General features: G+C 37.8%; 1 protein-coding gene across 2 annotated transcripts in view; it reads left to right on the top strand.

Annotated features, from left to right (window-relative positions):
- SYNPR (synaptoporin) overlaps positions 1–21,781 on the top strand; it is a 340,334-nt gene that overhangs the window by 312,584 nt on the left and 5,969 nt on the right. For both annotated transcript variants that reach the window (XM_017527363.2, XM_017527364.2), the window contains one exon: positions 19,999–20,190. In XM_017527363.2, the coding sequence (XP_017382852.1) occupies positions 19,999–20,190 (192 nt within the window). The remainder of the gene's footprint in view (positions 1–19,998; positions 20,191–21,781) is intronic.

The following is a 21,781-nucleotide window of genomic DNA, read 5'->3' as shown; positions in this document are numbered from 1 at the left end:
TGGCAAAGGAATATCTTGAAGTCAGACTGAATTTAAGCTGTAGATGGTAAAGCGCAGGATAATTTCCTCCTTGGTATTTTAGAAGTTCTTCATTTTAACCATCTGTTGCAGGCTGACAGATGGGTTGATATATGACAGAATAATGGGCCTTCAATTCTAGAAAGGCATAAGGAATGCTTGAAAAATAGCAGCTCTTTTCATGAACCTAACTGTGTAAATGCCGCTTGCTCATTTACAAAAAAAAAAAAAAAAAAAAAAAAAAAAAAAAAAAAGGTAAAAAAAGCTAAAAAAAAAAAAAAAAAAAAAAAAAGTTGGTAGGAGGGAGTGTGAAATATACTCATAATCCTTCCCCTAAACAGAAAGTTTTCATAACTGCCAAAGGTCAAATGCAGTAAAAATATGCCTATTCTAAAATCATGTTAGAATTTTCAAATTCAGTCACTTCAAGGGGCATACAAGGAAAAACCCATACACAAAGAAAAAAATAATAAAAACAAATTTAAAAAAATATTTTTCCATCCCTATCCACAGACATTGAATTATCTTTATTATGAGTTTCTTGTAACCTTGAGGTAATTTAAGAAACATGCCAATTTTGAGGCCCAGTGATTTTTCCTTTAAGCATCTCTACCAAATGTAAAATGTCTTTCTTTCTTCTTGTAGATTCAATGTATATATACAAGAAGTTACAATCTGGGTGCGGTGACTCATGCCTACAATCACAGCACTTTGGGAGGCTGAGGTGGGTGGATCATGAGGTCAAGAGATGGAAACCATCCTGGCCAACATGGTGAAACCCCATCTCTACTAAAAATACAAAAATTAGCTGGGCGTGGTGGCGTATGCCTACAGTCCCAGCTACTCTGGAGGCTGAGGCAGGAGAATCGCTTGAACCTAGTTGGTGGAGGTTGCAATGAGCTGAGATCACGCCACTGCACTCCAGCCTGGCAACAGAGCCAAGACTGTCCCCCCCCCCAAAAAAAAAAAAAAGAAAAGAAAAAACTACTAACAGCAGATATCTGGCTAGGTAGTAGGCAGTAAGGACACAGGTAATTAAGATAGTCCTATGCCCAAACACCTAACAGTGCTTTTTGCAATGTAGCAATGTGATCAAGGCATTCATTGACTGTATTAATAGCTCATTCTCCTACACAAAACTTCAAATGGCCCTGCATGTCTTCACACAGTTGCACAAGTTCTTTCCCAATCATGTATTGCAACCAAATAAAATATTCACACACTCCACATACACACTTTGATGCCTGGTTATTGCCAAATACGTAGGTTTGAAGCTCTATATACAAAGAACCAGTAGCTTAAACACTTTAAACTAGGTTGGGAAAGTTTGGGCCATAATTATTTAACCTCAACAGAGTGATCCTATTTCCAAATTAATGTCAGAATCCTGTTTGAAAAAAAAAAATAAGTTGTTTCAGTTGAACTCATGGTCAGATGTCATTGGCCATGACCAAATAAGCCCATGTCACTTGACGATTGCACTGTCTTCACCATCATCATCACAACCATTAATGCAACAATTAAAATATGCCAGTCTCCATGCTTAACATTCATACTTAATTTTAACCCTCACAACGACCCTGTAATGGAAGTACTCCTGATCCATGTTACAGATTTGAACACTGAAGACCAGAGAACTTTTAAATCCATGATCAGGTTAGCTTCTTCATTGCATTATTTCCAGCCACATATACAAACTCTTCCATGTATCTGGGAGATTACCAGTAGTGTAGAATAGTAAGTTAATAATAGAATTATGTTTTCAAAGGAGTATTTGACAGCCTGAATTTATATCAGTGGTTTTTTCCCACTCTAATATTATGTAATTCTGGAGAAGAAAGATGTAGAATTTTTTTCTGGTTTCAGGAAGGGTGTTTGCAAGGAATGTAAAGCAAAGTTCAGAGAAGATCTGATTTGATTCAGAAGGTGGCACCTGAAAGGCTGGCCAGCAATTTATTTATTGGTTGATTATTATTTTATTTTTTAATTTGGAGATGGGGTATCCTTGAGGTAATTGAGGTATTCTTGTAATTGTCGGATTACCTTGGAGCAGTGGGTATTTACGGGCGTGATCATAGTGCACTATGGCCTTGATCTCTGGGCTTCAAAGGATCCTCCTCTTGCAGCTTCCCGAGTAGCTGGGACTACAAACAGAGGCAACTGCAACCATGCACAGCCATTTTCTCAAAATTTCTCTGTGTAGCTGCTTGAAAAACTTTCCCATAGAACATATCCATTTTCAAATACAGGTTACTAGTGGGGTAAGTAAAACATACTTAGAAAAATTTAAAAATGCCTTCCTTTTGGCCGGACATCTTCCAGTAATTCGCCAAAATGACGAACACAAAGGGAAGGAGGAGAGGCCCTCGATATATGTTCTCTAGGCCTTTTAGAAACCACGAAGTTGTTCCTTTGGCCACGTATAAGTGAATCTATAAGAAAGGTGATATTGTAGACATCAAGAGAATGAATGGGTACTGCTCAAAAAGGAATGCCCCACAAATATTATCATGGCAAAACTGGAAGAGTCTGCAGTGCTACCCAGCATGCTGTTGGCATTGTTGTAAACAAACAAGTTAAGGGCAAGATACTTGCCAAGAGAATTAAAGTGCATATTGAGCACCTTAAGCACTCCAAGAGCTGAGACAGCTTACTGAAACATGTGAAGGAAAATCATCAAAAAAAGAAAGAAGCCAAAGAGAAAGTTACCTGGGTTCAACTGAAGCACCAGCCTGCTCTGCCCAGAGAAGCACACTTTGTGAGAGCCAATGGGAAAGAGCCTGAGCTGCTGGAACCTATTCCCTATGAATTCATGGCATAATAGCTGGGGAAAAAGAAAAAAACTCTGGACTGTAAAAAGAAAAATTTAAAAATTACTTTGATTTGCATAATATTTTAATTATCCATGCCCCTATTAACTGCCATTGTATGGAGAAAAAAAGATTGTTATCTTTTTTAAAATAAGTTTGTGTCTGTTTGTGTGATATCACATATATACATATATGACTTTCAATACACACCTATCTTAGAATATACCTTCACAGATTCTTTGTATATATGCAAAAGAACAAATTGTGAGGGGGTAGTTTTGTTCAAGTGATGAGAAAACCTGTGAGAGATGAAGGTCAAGTTTGGCTGCTTCTGACTCCAGCCTTCCACTGTGACTCCTGTAAGCTACACTTCCTTCAGATGTTTCATCTATATGCTGCCTGACATCTGGTGTTTTCCAGCGATCTTTATAATGCCCAGATCTTTTGCATCAAGTAGACAAAGCTAGTTGTTAATTAACTAAATCTTAGCATTTTCGTCTAATTGATCCAGTGGCAGCCCCCAAAATATTTTGGAGGTGCTTTAAAAAATGCATAAACATAAGATTGATATGGTGTTCAATAAGCATCCCCAAATTTCCATATTACCTTTTACTAACTCTACAAATTGATTCTTCCAGTTAGTCTTAAGATATTCAACCTGGTTTTAACAGTTGCCTCACCTCTAGTCTAGGATCTTGGGCTTGTTATTTATTTCCACACTTACTGATGGATGTGACAAAACCAATAATCAATTTTTTGGAAAGGATGCTATTTTCTATATAAGATAGTAATTCATTTAGAAACACTCAACAACCCTCACTGCTTTCCTAAGCTTTCCTAGCAAATTGTTAGGATACCAGGTTCCAGAAAGGCAGGAGTACTCTTCTGCCAACATTTAAATGTGTGAACAGAGCCACCTCAAATCTCTTTACCCCTTGGACTCATCTTGTTTATCACTTGTCCTTCTAAGAGGGATAGGGTTGCAGGTGGACAAGCAGCCACATGAGCCACCAAAATTCCCAAGAAACAAGCAGTCTTCTCCTCATGCTAATACCTACCTCTCCTACAAATAGCCCAAGAAGTCTTTGGTCCTGGCCAACCCAGTATCAACATGCATTTTTCTTAGGAAAGGAACAAGCAGGTAGTAAAGAGGAGTCCAACACTCCCTCTAGAGGCCAATTCATAGGCCTTCCAAATAAGCCATTTTGTGGTGTATTTATTAATCAACATGAGTCTTGAGTCTGCCTTGAGAACCATCCAAGGATGAAACTTAAAAAGATCCTGGATGCAAGTAAATCTGTGTCACTTTCTGTCTCCCTAAGCTGGTCAGTATTCCCCATGCACTGTTTTTTAAATTTTCAAAACACTAAGTCCTTTTCCTACAAAGCTATTATCACTATTTGCAATTACACATTCTTTCATGATTGATTAACAGCTCTATCCTCTACAAGAATGAGTACTAGGACCATGTCTGTTTCTGTTAACTACCATATTTCCAACACCTGGCACCTAGTAGATTCTCAATAAGATTTGCTGAATAAATGTGAACCCACCTAATGCATTTGGCCATCAAAACACACTGGATAATGTCTATATACTTTTCTATATTGTATTTTTAGCTACAATATGTAGTTGAATTTCCTATGTCAAGACTAATTAATAGAATGAACTTTCAGGAGCTGGGCTAAGCATTTTATTGCATTACTTCTTTTAACCTTGGCAAAGACACTAGGAAATATATCTCATTATTGCCCCTCTTTACAGTTGGAAAACTGAGGCTTCATTGAGTCCTAGGGCTAGTTAGAAAGAACTGAGATTTGATCCCAGGACGGCAAAGACTAGAGACTTAACTACTATGTGGAAATTCCTATTCTAAAAACCTATTTTATAATAAGATCAGCCTAAAATATTCTCAACGAAGATCAAACATAATAATGAATGTAAAGGGCTTAGCACAGCACCTGGCCCATAGTAAACATAGAATCAATAGAGCTATCAATAGTAATGCTACTACTAATACTATTAATTTATTTTGAACACCTATTAATTTGCTCATGTTACTGTTAACTTGCTTTGAAAGTTTATGCTATTTCTAATAAAAAGATTGGGTGAGATCAATTGGAAATTAAATCAGGTTTTGAGGAATGTTTTTAGCATATGATTTACCACAGTACTGCAGAAAGCTAGTGAAGACTTTGTGTCTATTCTGAGTTCACCAAACAACCAGGAATACCTCCCTCTTGCACCAAGATTATAAAATCAATTGCCTGTAACTGAAATAGAGAGAGCAATTCAGAGTATCTTAAAATCTTCTTTTCACAAAAGAAGTTAAAAACAAGAAATAAAAAGTATCTGTTTCACAGCCGAGCAACCACAGATTAATTGATAAAGTTCTCTGGCAACAGTCCAGAAAAGAAAAAGTGCAGTATGTCAATCATAATGAAATTTAACTTCAGGGAAAAAGCAATGAAACCCTATATTGATTCTTAAGCATCAGCCAGATCCTTCATGCATAAAACAAGATGATTGATTATTACCCAGACCTTGTAACAGAGGAACATCAGCATCTACTATGTCTCTCCTTTTGCAAAATCCTGATTAATTGGCAGTGTGGCGATAGTGTATCTTATAGTTCTTACATGAAACAACTCTGGCAGTGTAGAGATTGGAAAGATATAGGCCACTGGAGGGAGGAGAACAGATCTCCCTTGGCTGGTCTCCCCCACCCTTTTCCAGTTTTAGAACAGTATCCAGCCCATAGCAGGGAAGATAAAGTGTGAATATATGACTGGGAGAAGAGACAGATACAACAACGGACAAATGAAAAAATCAGTCAGACCTGAGTTTAGTTCCCAACCTGTCTACTTACTTAACTTCTCTGAGCCTCTCCTTATTCATTTGTAAAATAGAAAAACTAATAGTTACTTCACCGGGTTGCAGTGAAGCTGAAATGAGATGGAATAGGTAAAGCATCACCCTTACATATGGTAGACCTCCACTCAATATAATGAGGTTCACCTTCCAGTGAGGGTCACCTTCCAGTGAGGGATTTTGGAGATTAGCCAATCTATGTTGCAACCAAAGTTGAGCAGATTAGTAATTCTGAGATGTCTAGCAAATCACTTAGTCTTTCTGAACTGCGACTTTCTCACCTGTAAAGTCAATAATAGTCACCTGAAAGTGTAATTATAAGAATTAAATGAGTAATGTATGGAATGCACAGTGTCTGATACATAGTAACAGATAAGTGATAGCCATATGTATATCACCGCTTAATTTTTGTTATGAGCCTATACAATCATGGCCTTTTAAAAGCAGTCGTGTTTTTATAAGATTAAGAACACAGATTGTGGAGCCAAACTCTCTGGGTTGAAATCCTGGCTGTGCATCTTTCAAGTTGGGTTTAAGTAACTCATCCGAACTATAAAATGGGATTACAATAGTACCTACTCCAAAAAGGTTACTGGGAAATTAAAGAAGCAATAAGTAAAGCTCCAATATGTGCCAGCAGCTCTCATCATCATCACCATTACCACCACCACCATTATCACTATCATGTTTATCATCATGATCATCTCCTAAAGATATAACAGCAGTATTAATTAAAATTTATTCTAGCTACAACAATATTGAAAATACAGGCAGCCTGGTCTTCTGTCCCTTACCACTTCTGTGGGTCTCTTCTTGCTGAGAACTCTGCCTGAGCTCAGAGAAAACCATGCTTGGAGGAGGCACGGAGACCCCCTCCCCACTAAGGGATAAATGTGGAGCCTCCAGCTCTTGGATGTTGCAAAGAAAAACTGAGGTAGGGTGTGAAGCAGAGGCAATTCAGATGCTCTTTTCCAAGTAAGTGTTTTGAAAATAAAGGAGCTGCTACCCAGAGTCCTTGGCTTATTAGATGGGAGATATCCATCAAAGAGACAAACATGGTGGGAAGTTCTCATCCAAAATGTAAGAATCCTACACTAGCCAAGCTCCTTGGAGCTGACCATTTGCATATGATTAAAGACTTTCTGACTTCACGTTTCTCCTCTTCAGTAAAGATTAGCAAACTTAGTAGCTTGACCAGTCTTAACTCCAGGAGAATCCCCTTTGCTTTAAAACACCAGGCCTGAGCAGGCCTGGCTTTCAGTGGGGTCTACAGCTTACCCAGCAGGTTTAAACCACTTCACCAGTGGATTTGTCATTAAAGATCACAAAGTCTAGGGGATTAATGGGATTTGTCTAAGCACACTCAATGTCAGGAAGAGGAGGGACTGGTCTCCTGGGACTAAAAACTCCAAATCTGTTCTAAACTCATTTACCTTCAGAAACTGGGTTTGTTTTCTTACTCATAAAATACAAACAGTAGTAATATCTGCTTCATAAAGTTGTTGTAAAAGAAACGGTGTATATAAAGCATTTAGCACCATACCTAGTGTGTGATAAGTGCTTGATGGTGGTGGGACCTCTGAACCTTCTATTCCTGTCTTTTCTTTCTCCTCCTTTGTCTCCCTCTCTTCCTACTCTCAGACACTGCCACCACCTCCTCCTCCTCCTTTTTTCTCTCCCTTCTCCCTTCTTCGTGCTCCCCTCCCCTCACTCTCCTCATCTCCAATTCCTTCCCTTTCTTTCCTTTTCCCTTCCTTCCCCCTCCTTCCTGTTCATTCTCCTTCCCCTAAGTCTTCCCCTTCCCCCTCCACTTTCTCTTCCCTATCCTCCTCCTATCTCCCGTTCTCCCTTTTCATCTTCCCTGTTCTGCTCCTCCCCTCTATCATCCTCCTCATTTCACCGTCTGTCAGCCGCCATCCTGACATGTCTTGTTAACAGAGTGGTCAAGCCAGCCTTTCCCCCTACACCTAGCACAAAATGCAGCTCGCACTTGGCAGGATTGCCCCTATGGGCCACCCACCTCCTTCTTTGGGCTGCCAACACAGAGGGCCCAAGCCTCCCTTTGGTCGCACTGATTTGCCTTCAGACCAGACTACTGAGGCAATGAATTGGGTGATCATATAAACCCAACTATGGGACTCTACAGGCCAAGAGGAATATGGGAGGCATGCTGGCCTTGTCAAAGCTAAGCTGTGGGATGGCTACCAGGACCATCTCGGACCAAAGTACCAAAAGAAAGTGTGGCATCAATAAACCCAAACAGGGAAAGGGGCATCACTGTCACTTGACCATGGATATAAATGCACTTTCATTTGTTAATTGTAGATTACAACTATGCTGTCCAATAGGATAGCCCTAGTAACATGTGGCTATTGAGCATTGAAATGTGGCTATTAAGAATTAAGATGTACTATAAGTGTAAAATACACCTCACATATCAAAGACTTAGTACCAAAAAAGTAAAATAACATACTAATAATTTTAGATAGACTATGTGAAATATTTTTTATGTATTGGGGTTTGTTTTAATATATTAATGTAATTCATTGCATCAATTTATTTTTGCTTTTTTAAATGTGGCTACTTTAAAACTTAAAATTACAAACTCAGTTCATATTTGTGGCTTGCATTAGAATTCTATTAGACAGCACTGGGTTAGGGTCTTATACATTCCCTTCCAAATTTCCGGCATCCTCATTCCCTGCTCTTACCACCTGGGCTACAATTATTATTCTTTAAATTAAGTCATTTTTAAAATTTAAATGAATGTATTTTTGAATAAAACCCTGTACCACTACTGAACATAGAAATTCAGCAATATTTGACATAATTAGAAGACAAACATACAAATGAATCAATAGAAAATAAACTGCTGTATTCTAGCTACATAGATATACCATTGCTTACTTGAAGGCTCTGAGTCTAGAGCCAGTTTTCTTCAATGAAAAGAATGAAAAGATTGGCACTTGTTAAGTAAGCATTGAAAACGATATAGCACCCAACTGAGACTTTACTACTCAGATTGAAAGGAAATTTGGAAGAACATTTTTCTCCCTCTGTAGGGATGTACCAATATTATTTATTGCTTGTTCCCACCAGGATAGACAACCCAGATTTCAGAAAACCTGGGCATAATGAAAAAACACTAACTAAACAGGGAACCCAATGTCCTGAATTCAAGTCTCAGTTACTTGTGACAACTTGGACACATCACTGCCTCTAATTTTCTCATCTGTAAAATGGATATAATTATCTTCTCCCTCACACAGCTGTTGTGAAGGTCATATGATCTTCGCTGAAAGCTGTAGGTGCTCTCTGGAAGTCAGATGTTGTTGTTATTAATAATTCAAATGAAACAATGAAACTATCTCACAAGTGGATAGAACAGAACCTTTTTCTATCCAGCCATTTTTTAGCTCTTCTCTCTTCCAAGGCAAGTCCAAAGCTCTGCCCCCAGCTGAGCTGCTATCTTGCTATTTGCTTTCTGTGTTTCCGGATCCGTAGTGTCATTCTAAAATTCTTGGAAGCTGAATTAGCAAAGTGATCCATTATAGTGTGGATGAGGGTGACTCCTTGGACTGGCTTAATGTATGTATGATAACCTAGCAGTAAATGTTAAAAATATTTCTTCCATATCCAGACTATCTCTGTTAGACAGACAGGGATATTTGTAAACACCTGGATTCTTGTTTGAAGCATCAGGAGGCATTGACTTGTCAAGTGGGAGCCATTTGCTTCTCCTGATACTACTGAAGACAGTCTTAGGCAGACTATTACATGGCATTAAATAACATGAATGAGAAAGCTATCCCATATTCAACTAAACTGCAAGCCTTCTGCTTAGGTCATGCTAATACAGTCATGTACACCATAAGGACGTTTTGGTCAACAATGAATCACTGACAATATGTGATAGCAGTCCCATTAGATTATAATAAAGCTGAAAAAGTCTATCCCCTGGTGACATCATAGCCATCGTAATGTCATGGTAGCACAATTACTTTAAAAATTAATTTAGTGTAGACTAATCATAGCGTATTTATAAAGTCTGCAGTAGTGCACAGTACTGTCTATCCTATGCCTTTATATTTAAATTCCAGTGCTGCAAGCTCTGTTCATGGTGAGTGCCCTATCCAAGTGTGCTGTTTTTTATGCTTTATATTTGTACTGTACCTTTTCTATGTGTAGATGTGTTTAGATACTCAAATACTTATCATCATGTTACAACTGCCTGCAGTATTCAGAACATTCATAGGCCGTACAGGCTTGTAGCCTGTAAGCATAGTCTATACCACATAGCCTAAGCGTATGGTAGGCTAGGCCATCTAGGTTTGGGTAAGTGCACACTATGATGTTCACACAATGATGAAATCATCTTCTTTAAGAACATATCCCTGCCGGTTAAGTGACCGATGACTGCATATCATTAATACTCCTCTGACACTTGTTAATCTCCCAGTTTAAAAATCCTAGGCTCCAAAGCTGGACAACCAACCATCTCTAGCTAGAATATAAGATATTTTATTTTCACTGTATAGTATTTATGCCTACAGTTTTCTTCTATCTGTAAGAAGCTATATTGGTTTAACATTTGTAGTACACTTATACTTTCTAAGATAGCTATGTAAAAAGCATAATTTGCTTTAAATGAAATATTAAGCAATAACACAGGAGATATGTGGACAAGGTCAAAATTGTTTAGGTAGGACCAAACTGACTAAAATTTAGGGAGCATCAATTAAAGTCATTATTCACATAAAATATACCAAAAATCATCTTTCTCCCAAATTTTTGGAAAGCTTGTGATATGCTGTGGTAGTCAAGCCAGACTTTAATTATAAGGAAAATAGTTAAGCTGTCTATTTAGTTTCCTCATAGGTAAAATGGGGCTAATGTAGTATCTACGTCATAAGGTGAATGATGCTGGTAAGCACTTAGCAGAGTGCTGGCATATAGGAAACACTCAGTAAATATGGGCAGCAGCTACTGCTGCTGGTCCTAAAAGAGGCACCAGTTCTGGAGAGCTTCTGCTCTCCTCTCTACCCTTCTATATCATGATCTGTGCCAGGAGAGGACAGGCATGGATCATATTAATGGGTTCCCTGCTCTCTGGATACCAGCTGGGTTTTGCCAGTAGGGAGCCTCAGCAGGAGGTTGGAGAATGGAGGGAAGTGGTATCAGGTTATTTGTTCCCACATCTCAGTTTCTGCAAGATATCCTCAAACCCAGGTTTATGCCTGGTATGGTTTGGCCTTATCCCCACCCCAAATCTCATCTTGAATTGCAATCCCCTAACTCCCATAATCCCCATGCTGTTCTCATGTTAATGAGTGAGTCTCGTGAGATCTGATGGTTTTATAAGCATCTGGCATTTCCCCTGCTTTTACTTCTCCTTCCTGCTGCCTTGTGAAGAAGATGCCTTGCTTCCCCTTCACTTTGATTGCAAGTTTCCTGAGCCCCCCCGCCCCCAGCAATGAGGAGCTCTGAGTTAATTAAACCTCTTTCCTTTATAAATTACCCAGTCTCTGGCAGTTCTTCACAGCAGCATGAGAATGGACTAATACAGTGCCCAAAGCCAAAAAGTACAAAAGTTCAGGCTTATATATTCTTTAGAATTTTTGACCTAGTCTCCCCATCACCATCCTTTGCTTAAAGAAAACCTGGCTTAAGGCTACTGTCTGAAGTCGTTTGATGTAAAAATTCTCAATTCTTTTTACTTTTATTTTAGGTTTAGGGTACATATGCAGATTTGTTACATAGGTAAATTGCATGTCACAGGGGTTTGGTGTACCAATTATTTTGTCATCCAGGTAATAGAACCCAAAAGGTTGCTTTTCGATCCTCACCTTCCTCCCATCCTCCAGTCTCAAGTAGACCCTAGTGTCTGTTTTTCCCTTCTTTGTGTCCATATGTACTTCACTGTTTAGCACCAACTTATAAATCAGAACGAGCTGTACTTGGTTGTCTGTTCCTGTGTTAGTTTGCTTAGGATTATGGCCTCTAGCTCTTTCCATGTTGCTACAAAGGACATGTGTTCATTCTTTTTTATGGATGCATAGTGTTCTATCATGTATATGTAACACATTTTCTCTATTTAGTCTACTGTTGATGGGCATTTAGGTTGATTCCATGTCTTTGCTATTGTGAATAGTGTGGCAGTAAACATAAACATATATATGTTTTTAGGGGAAAATGATTTATACTCCGTTGGGTATATACCCAATAATGAGATTGCTGGGTTGAATGGCAGTTCTGTTTTTAGCTCTTTGGGGAATCATCACACTGCTTTCCACAATGGTTGAACTAGTTTACACTCTCACCAAAAGTGTATAAGCATTCCTTTTTCTCTGCAACCTTGCCAGCATCTGTTATTTATTTATTTATGTATTTATGTATTAATTTATTTAGCTTTTTAATAATAGCCATTCTGACCAGTGTGAGATGATATCTCATTGTGGTTTTGATTTGCATTTCTCTAACTTCTTTTGAAAATGCCTATTCATGTCCTTCACCCACTTTTTATTGGGGGGTCTTTGTTTTTTGCTTGCCGATTTAAGTTCCTTATAGATGCTGCAGATGCATAGGCTGCAAATATTTTCTCCCATTTTGTAAGCTATCTGTTTACTCTGTTGATAGTTTCTTTTGCTGTGCAAAAGCTCTTTAGTTCCCATTTGACAATTTTTGTTTTTGATGCAACTGCTTTTGGTGTTTTCATCATGAAATCTCTTCCAGGTCTTATGTCCAGAATGGTATTTCTTAGGTTATCTTCTAGAGTTTTTATAGTTTTGGGTTTTACATTTAAGTCTTTAATCCATCTTGATTTGTTTTTATATTGTGTAAGAAAAGTGTCCCATTTTAATCTTCTGCGTAGGGCTAGCCAGTTATCCCAGCACCGTCTACTGAATAGGGAGTTCTTTCCTCATTCCTTACTTTTCTCAATTTTGTCAAAGATCAGATGGTTGTAGGTGTGCGAATTTATTTCTAGACTCTCTATTCCATTCTGTTTTTATAACAATACCATGCTGTTTCAGTTATTGTAGCCTTGTGGTATAGTTTGGGTAAAGTAATACCTCCAGCTGTGTTCTTTTTTGTTAGAATTGCCTTTGTTATTCAGGCTCATTTTTTCCATATTAGTTCTAAAATAACTTTGTTTTAATACTGTAAAGAGTGTCATTGGTAGTTTGATAGGAATAGCATTGAATCTATAAATTGCTTTGGGCAGTATTGCTATTTTAACAATATTGATTCTTCCTCTCCATGAGCATAGAATGTTTTTCCATTTGTTTGTGTCATCTCTGATTTATTTCAGCAGTGTTTTGTAATTCACATTGTAGAGATTTTTCTCCTCCCTGATTTGCTGTATTCCTAGGTATTTTATTCCTTTTGTGGTTATTGTGAATAAGCTTGTGTTCTTGATTTGGATCTCAGCTTGGATGTTATTGGTGTGTAGAAATGCTATCAATATTACTACACTGTACACTGATTTTGTATCCTGAAACTTTGCTGAAGTTGTCTGTCATATCAAGGAGCTTCTGGGCAGAAACTATGAGGTTTTCCAGGTAAAGTATCATATCTTCTGCAAACAGGGATAGTTTGACTTCCTGTGTTTATATTTCGATGCTTTTCATTTCTTTCGCTTGCCTGATTGCTCTGGCTAGGACTTCCCACACTATGTTGAATAGAAGTGGTTAGAGAGGGCAGTCCTCTCTTGTTCTGGTTTTCAAGGGGAATACTTCCTTTCTTTTTTTTCTTTTGACAGAGTCTAACTCTGTCGCCAGGCTGGAGTACAGTGGTGCGATCTCAGTTCACTGCAACTCCGCCTCCCACGTTCAAGCTATTCCCCTGGCTCAGCCTTCCAAGTAGCTGGGATTACAGAAAACAAGCCACCACACTCAGCTAATTTTTGTATTTTTAGTAGAGATGTGGTTTCACTATGTTTGTCAGGCTGGTCTCTAAACTGCTGACCTCAGGTGATCCACCCATCTCAGTGTCCCAAAGTGCTGGGATTACAGGCGTGTGCCACCGCACCTGGCCTTCAAGAGGAATACTTCCAGATTTTGTATAATCAATATGATGTTGGCTGGGGGTTTGTCATAGATGGCTCTTTTACTGTGAAGTGCATTTCTTCAGTCCCTACTCTGTTGCGGGTTCTTAACATGAAGGGATGTTGAATTTTATTGAAAGTATTTTCTGCATCTAATGAGGTGATAGTGTGGTTTTTATTTTTAGTTCTGTTTATTTGGTAAATCACATTTATTGATTTGTATATGTAGAGCCAACCTTGCAGCCCAGCGATAAAGCCTACTTGATCTTGGTGAATCAGCTTTTTGATGTGCTGCTGGATTCGGTTTGCTAGTATTTTGTTGAGGATTTTTGCACCTATGTTCATCAGGGATATTGGCCTGATGAACACTGTTTTCTTTTTTAATTGTGTCTCTGTCAGGTTTTGTTATCAGGATAATGCTGGCCTCATAGAATGAGTTGGAGAAGAGTCCCTCTCCTTAATTTTTTGGAATAATTTTGGTAGAAATGGTACCAGTTCTTTACACATCTGGAAGAGTTTGGTTGTGAATCCATCTGGTCCTGGGCTTTTACTGATTGTTAGGCCTTTTATTACTGATTCAATTTCAGAAGCCATTATTAGTCTGTTCAAGGATTCATTTTCCTCCTGGTTCAAACTTGCGAAGTTTCCAGGAATTTACCAATATCTTCTAGGTTTTCTACTTTGTATGTATAGAGGTTTTCATAGCAGTTTCTCCACTCGCAGAAGTCAGTGGCGTCGGTGGTAATGTCCCCTTTGTTATTTCTGATTGTGTTATTTGGATCTTCTGGTTTTTTCTTTACAAGCCTAGCTAAAAGTCTATCAATCTTATTAATTCTGTCAGAAAACGAAATTTAAGATTCATTGATCTTTTGTATGGTTTTCACATCCCATTTCCTTCAGATCAGTTTTGATTTTGACGATTTCTTGTCTTCTGCTGGCTTTGGGGATGGTTTGCTCTTGTTTCTCTAGTTCCTCTAGTTGTAATATTATGTTAGTAATCTGAAATCTTTGTAACTTTTTGATGTGGGTGTTTAGTGCTATAACCTTCCCTCCTAGCAATGCTTTTGCTGTGTCCCAGAGATTCTGGTTTCTTGTATCTGTCCTAATTAGTTTTGAAGAATTTATTGATGTCTGCCTTAATTCCATTATTTACCTAGAAGTTATCCAGGAGCAGGTTAATTTCCATGTAATCATTATTATTTTGAGTGATTTTAATAGCACTGATTTCTGTTTTAATTGCTCTGTGGCTCATAAGTGTGGTTGATATAATTTTTAAAAATTTACTGAGGATGGTAAAAATTCTCAATTTTAATTACATTATTAATCGGTCTAATTAAAATCTTGTTGCTGTTGTAAGGGCAAATTTTGCCATGTAAAGTTTTGTTTGGGAAAACCATTGGCCAGTGCTTTGATCATAATGTCACATTGTTTTTATTTGGCCTAAGTATAAAATAAGTTTTTAAATACACAAGCTTATGTAAAAGAAAAGTAACCATTGTGGAAGACAATGTGGCGATTCCTCAAGGACCAAGAAACAGAAATTCCATTTGACCCAGCAATCCCATTACTGGGTATATATCCAAAGGATTATAAATCATTCTATTATAAGGACACATACACACAAATGTTCATTGCAGCACTGTTTACAATAGCAAAGACCTGGAACCAACCCAAATGCCCATCGATAATAGACTGGACAGGGAAAATGTGGCACATATACACCATGGAATACTATGCAGCCATCAAAAACGATGAGTTCGTGTCCTTTGTAGGGACATGGATGAACCTGGAAACCATCATTCTCAGCAAACTGACATAAGAACAGAAAATCAAACACCACATGTTCTCACTCATAGGTGGGTGTTGAACAATGAGAACACATGGACACAGGAAGGGGAGCATCACACACTGGGGTCTGTGAGGGGGGAAACTAGAGGAGGGACAGCGGGGGGTGGGGAGTTGGGGAGGGATAACATGGGGAGAAATGCCAGATATAGGTGATGGGGAGGAAGGCAGCAAACCACATTGCCATGTATGTACCTATACAACAATCTTGCATGTTCTTCACATATACCCCAAAACCTAAAATGCAATAAGATATATATATATATAAAGTTATCTCTAATTCTACCATTGCCACTTGATATATTCTTATGTAATGTTAAATACATCAATATATATTTTTTAATGAAATTGGGATCATTTTATATATTCCTTCATTCATTTTCTCACTCAACAAATGTTGATGGCACCTCTTCTGCCAAGAACCAGCAATGAGCTAAGTAGTCAAAATCCTTGCACCCATAGAACTAACATCTTATTGGAAGAAGCAGGCAAACAAACATTTTCAAACTGTGAAAAATGCTGAGCAAAGAAGAATAAGGGGATAGACAGAAAGGTGTACATTTTAAATGCAGACCTCAGGGAAATCTATCTGGGGAGGGAGACATTAAGAAGGACCAGTTAAGGTGATAAAGTAGATCATATGGCTATAAGGGATAGGAAGGGAATTCTGCAACAAGCAAATAGCAAGTGTGAAGTCCCTAAGGCAGGAATGTGCCCTTCTACAACATGGCTCTAAGAGATAGGAAAGGAGCTCTGGACAGAGGAAACAGCAAGTGCAGAGGCCCTGGCCTGTATGCACAGGTCTCTACACTGGTGTTTCTACTTCAGTCTATCAGAAACATTTCCTTCTACAGCCATTCATTTCAGAAATATTTATTAAGCAACTACTATGTGTCAGACACCATTCTTTGTGCTGGGCAGACAGTATGAGCATCATAGGCAAAGATCTGCCCACAAGATACAAGCAAGTAAATATATAATGTACCAGTTGGTGAACGTGAAACTGAGAAAAATAAAACTGGAAAAGGAACATAGGGAATTTAACGTAGGATGCTATTTATATGTGGTGGGCAAGAAAACATGATAAAATGACATCCGAGTATTGATTTGAATAAAGAAAGAAGGAGCCATGTGGATCTCAAGGGATGGGGGTGTGAAGGGTGCAGCTTTAAGCTACACATGTTCTTGGTGAGTTTGAGCAGCAGACAGAGGGCCTATGCAGTTGGAGTGAGCATAGGTTCCTACATGCTATGGAGCATGTAAGTTCCTGCTCCATAAACTTATATGATTTATATTACTCTTGTTGCTGTCATTATTTCTTTTATTGGTGATATAAAAGTTTGCATTTATTTGTCACTCACTATTTACCAGGCATTGTGCTAAACATTTGATTTATATTATTTTATCCTCATAAGAGGGTTACCATTATTATTCCAACTTACAGAGAGGTAAACTGAGGCCTCAAGTAGTCTAGCAAATTACCTATGAACACACAAGTAACAGGTAGTATGTGTCAAAGTAAGGACTAAAACCCAGGTCCGTCTGATGACAAAGTCTGAGCTTTTAACTCAGATAAGAGAAATTATTATATTACTGATGCCTTTTTACAAAATGGTACTAGGGCATAAAAAGTTGAACCAGCTTCTTAAAATGTCATCTTTGTTTCAAAGATATAGATCCTTGACTTCAATCAGAAGCCTGTTTATGGAAAAATGACTTCTTACTATGTTTTATATTTAAATTAAGCAGGACCTCAAATCCATTTTCTTTCCCTTTTTTTTTTTTTTTTTAAGAAATGAGATCTCATCCTGATGCCCAGGCTGAAGTGCAGTGATGCAATCATAGCTCACTGCAACCTCAAACTCCTGGGATCAGGTGATCCTCCCACCTCAGCCTCACAGGTTGCTAGGACTATAGGTATGCAGCACCATATCCAGCTAGTTTTTAAATGTTTTGTAGTGATGGAGTCTCACTGTGTTGCCCAGGCTGGTCTTGAACTCCTGGGCTTAGGCAATCATCCTGCCTTGGCCTCCCAAAATGTTGGGATTATAGTCAAAACCAACTTAAAAAAAAACTTTTTAGTTTCTTAATTTTAAATAGGAAGGTCACTATTCCATAAAGCAGATGGCCAGGCTTAGAATCCTTGCTCCTCCGCTTACTAACTCATGACTTCAAGCAATTTGTTTAATCCCTTTGTATCTCTATTTCCTCAATTGTGAAATGGAATCAGGATTAGTATCTATTTCATGGTGCAGTTGTCAGGATTAAGTGAGTCAAAACATGTAAACTTGAAATAATACTTGACACATAATAAGCATTCAATAAATGTTAGGTATGATTATTATTATTTGAACAAATAAATCTAACAATTTTCTCCAATTTCTAGTTGAAAGGCCTTCACATGACTCTATTCTGTTTCCCCATTCTACTGACCTTTTAACAAATCTATTTCTAATTATGCTGAATATAAATAATGACCACAATTATACTATAGGTAAAGTTATAGGGTAACTGTGGGCTCTAACAAATATGTAATATCAAGAGAACAGAGTCCACATTTTCCATTTTTTAAATACTCCGTAAGACTTTCCTCAATACTCGGCACGTTACTCAAAAATTACTATGTGAATAAAAGCATGAATGAATTAAGGTACCAGATTGAACACGAACAGAAAGCCATGATTTGACACAGTCAATCTGGTTTATGGATTTGTAACTATTCCTCCAATTTCAAGTTCAGACCCAAACACCTGAGTTTTTTTTATTCCAAATGTTATTAATTACTGTTGAAACAGCTGTAGACATTGTATTTGTTTGCTTGTTTATACCTCTACCTCATCTCAGAAAGGCTCATAAAGACATTTAAAACCCAAGGTGTAATTGAATGACAATGAAAAGTAAAAAGAAGAAAGGGAATAAAAAACAAAATAAGGAATCAGGTTAAAATACTCATGCCATCAAAACCCTATGAATGGGTCACACATTGGCCCTTAATTTTCTAGAGGCATCATGAAAAAAGGTGAACTGGTGAGTTGCATAATTCACAACAGCCACTGGATCGAATGAGTTGCAGAAGATTCAGCCACTCTGAAGTGAGACCCTCCAGAATGTTCTCCACAAAGATCACCCCTAACAACTGTCCAGCACAACAGCATCTTTAGAGTTTAAGGGTTCCCTCAGTGTAGATCATGGGATCATGATGAAAAGTAATTCAGCCACATGATGAGAGCAAGATACAGAGCTAGTCAGATGCACTATGCCCTTGGGTAAGAAAGAAACACAGCCAAATTTTCTGCTTGAGGAGGTTATTATTAAGAGCAAAAGAGCAGCCTGTTTCTGCTGGCATATCATTTACTTTTTTTCTTTACTGGTCGATGTTTTTATTATTTTAGGTAAGCAGCATGAAACATGTTTACAGTAGTCAAACATATATATAGTCAATCTGAAATTTTTTTCTACTATGTTAGAACGTGGTCTAAATCTTGGACAGTCTCTCCTACCTACCACCTCATCTGAGTCATGAGGGAAGATATGAGGCATAGCCCCTATAATCAGAAGTTTGGAGATGGTCTCTAAAATGCTCATCCCCTTACCTCCTAAAAATTTTGTTTGATATGGGTGAAAGCTTCTTTCCCCTACAAACAGCAGATGATTTTCAGAGTCAAACAGATTTGAATTCTGGCTCTACCACTTTCTGTATGTTACCTTATATCTATGAGTTTCAGTTTCCTCCTCCTTAAAATTGGCCTGAGAATACTGTCTAACATGATTATTTTAAGAATAATTTTATACCAAACCTCTCACCCATAGCACACATTCAAAAACATTATAGCTCTTACTGTCTTCCGCTTAACACAGTTCCAGGCATACAATAGATAACATATTGGTTTGTTAAGTGAACGAACGAATAAATGAATGAATGAGTGAACATTGTCATCCAGAGTCTTCAACAGTTAGCAGACAGATCTCCAAATGTCTGGAATCATGACAGCTTGGTGATTAAGAGACTGGACTCAATAGTAGGGTTGCCTGGGTTTGAGTCCTGATGCCATCATGAATTATCTGTGAAGTCTCAGACCAGCTATCCAACCGTTCTCTATGTTAGTTTAACATCTGCAAATAGGATGATGTACCTTTCCTTACAGGGATGTTGTAGGAACAATTAGGTGCAGGTTATAACTTTATTCCTGGGATTAAGCATTTAATAAATATTATTATTATTTATTTTATGGAAAGATTAATATCACAAAGCTTTCTTTTATTTGTTTTTCAAAATCTTTTCTCTGGTTCCAATGCTATGAGATCTTAAAATTTTCCAAAAGGCAAATCAAATAGTTACATAAACAAATCAACTTGTTTCTAGAACTCACATTTTCTTTTACCATTTTCTCTTCTGATTTGTTTCTGTAGGACTTCATTGTCACTGTAGTCTTCTCGTTCCTATGGTTGGTGGGTTCATCAGCTTGGGCAAAAGGACTATCTGACGTCAAAGTTGCAACAGATCCCAAGGAAGTATTGCTACTAATGTCAGCTTGCAAACAGCCATCCAACAAATGCATGGCTGTCCACAGCCCTGTTATGTCAAGCTTAAACACTTCTGTGGTAAGTATTTTTCATCTGTGCTTTACTGTTCATATCGTTTGCCAGTTAAAATAATAAGAAAAACATCTCAGAAGTCATCTTGAGAATTGTTGCCTACACAACTAGGTCAATCAAAAGGTGAGATAGTTCACCTCAGGTGCGGGCTGATCACTTGGCCCTAGGGTTTTTTTATTGTCAGAATCCATCATTCCTAATGAGAGCAATTAAAGAGTTCTTAATAAGAACCTAGTAGGTATTAGCAGCTGCTGCTTTGGTGACAGTCCAGCTGAAACTCTAAGCCAGAAGCAATTATGAAATCCAAACTTTGGCCAGAAACAGTGGCTCACACCTGTAATCCCAGTACTTTAGGAGGCCAAAGCAGGAGAATCATCTGAGGTCAGGAGTTCGAGACCAGCCTGGCCAACATGGTGAAACCCCATCTCTACTAAAAATGCAAATAATTAGTCAGGCCTGGTGACTCACACCTGTACTTCCAGCTACTAGGGAGGCTGAGGCATGAGAATCCCTTGAACCCGGGAGATGGAGGTTGCAGTGAGCCGAGATCATGCCACTGCACCCCAGCCTAGGCAACAGAGTGAGACTCAGTCTCAAAAAAAAAAAAAAAAAAAAAAATCTCAACTTTAAGGTTGAAGCCTGACAGAAGTTAAAAAAATATTTGAGATCATACAAGTTCCTGGTGAGAAAATATTGTTCAAGCCACATGTAGTTAGAATACACCCAAGTGATTAGAGAAAAATACACAGACCTAGTAGGATGAAAAAAGAAAAACATTATATTAAAAAGTACTTATAATAGCTGTGGTAATATCTGAATTTTCTCCATGCTTCTGGTTTACTTTATAACTTTGGAAAAGCTGCACTGTATTAGTTGAACAAAGTCAAATATTATCATCAAGAGTATGGTTCTTATAAGAAGAGAGAAAATCTGAGAGTTAGCAGGGACACTAAGTTGGATTTTTAATTTATAAGTCTAAGACTTGTATTATTCCAAAGAAAGAAACTGTATCTGAGAAATATGCAAGCTGTAATGGCAGGAGAAAGCAGCAGTTATTGAAGAAAAGGCTCAGCAGTGTTTGCTGAAAGAACATTTTTTAGCACACCCCAGAAATAATTATCTTTGCTTCAAGATTAACCTGTATTTCTACAGTTTTCTGAAATTCAATCTGGGAAGGCACTTAAGAAGAGAAAAAGGGTTGCTACTCTGAATGGACTGTGATTTCTGCTTTGGTGAGATAGTAACCAGGAAAAGAAATTCTGCCTTAGGGTCTCACAATCATTTTTATTCATTGCTGACTACACTTGTAAATAAATACTTTGAGGTATACATTATCATATTTACTTATACTTCTGTAGTTTGTTTATAGACAGTATTTAATTAAAGCTATTACAACCCTGTTCTCAAAATCTAAGAGGACAAGATGAAATTGCTTTGTTAGTTTAATACTTAATCTTCCAATAAATTGACATTCTGCATGGTTCTTCTAATTCTACTTCTGATACATCTAATGATTTTTAGACTAAAAGATAGAAATTATGAAAGAAAAACAATGTGACGGGTTTCCTAAAACCAAAACAAAGAACGAATTGAAACC

Source organism: Cebus imitator, unplaced genomic scaffold (assembly GCF_001604975.1).
Source record: "Cebus imitator isolate Cc_AM_T3 unplaced genomic scaffold, Cebus_imitator-1.0 Scaffold48, whole genome shotgun sequence".
Taxonomy (NCBI): domain Eukaryota; kingdom Metazoa; phylum Chordata; class Mammalia; order Primates; family Cebidae; genus Cebus; species Cebus imitator.
The sequence above is the reverse complement of the archived record's forward strand: the minus strand, read 5'-3'. Positions and strand labels throughout refer to the sequence as shown.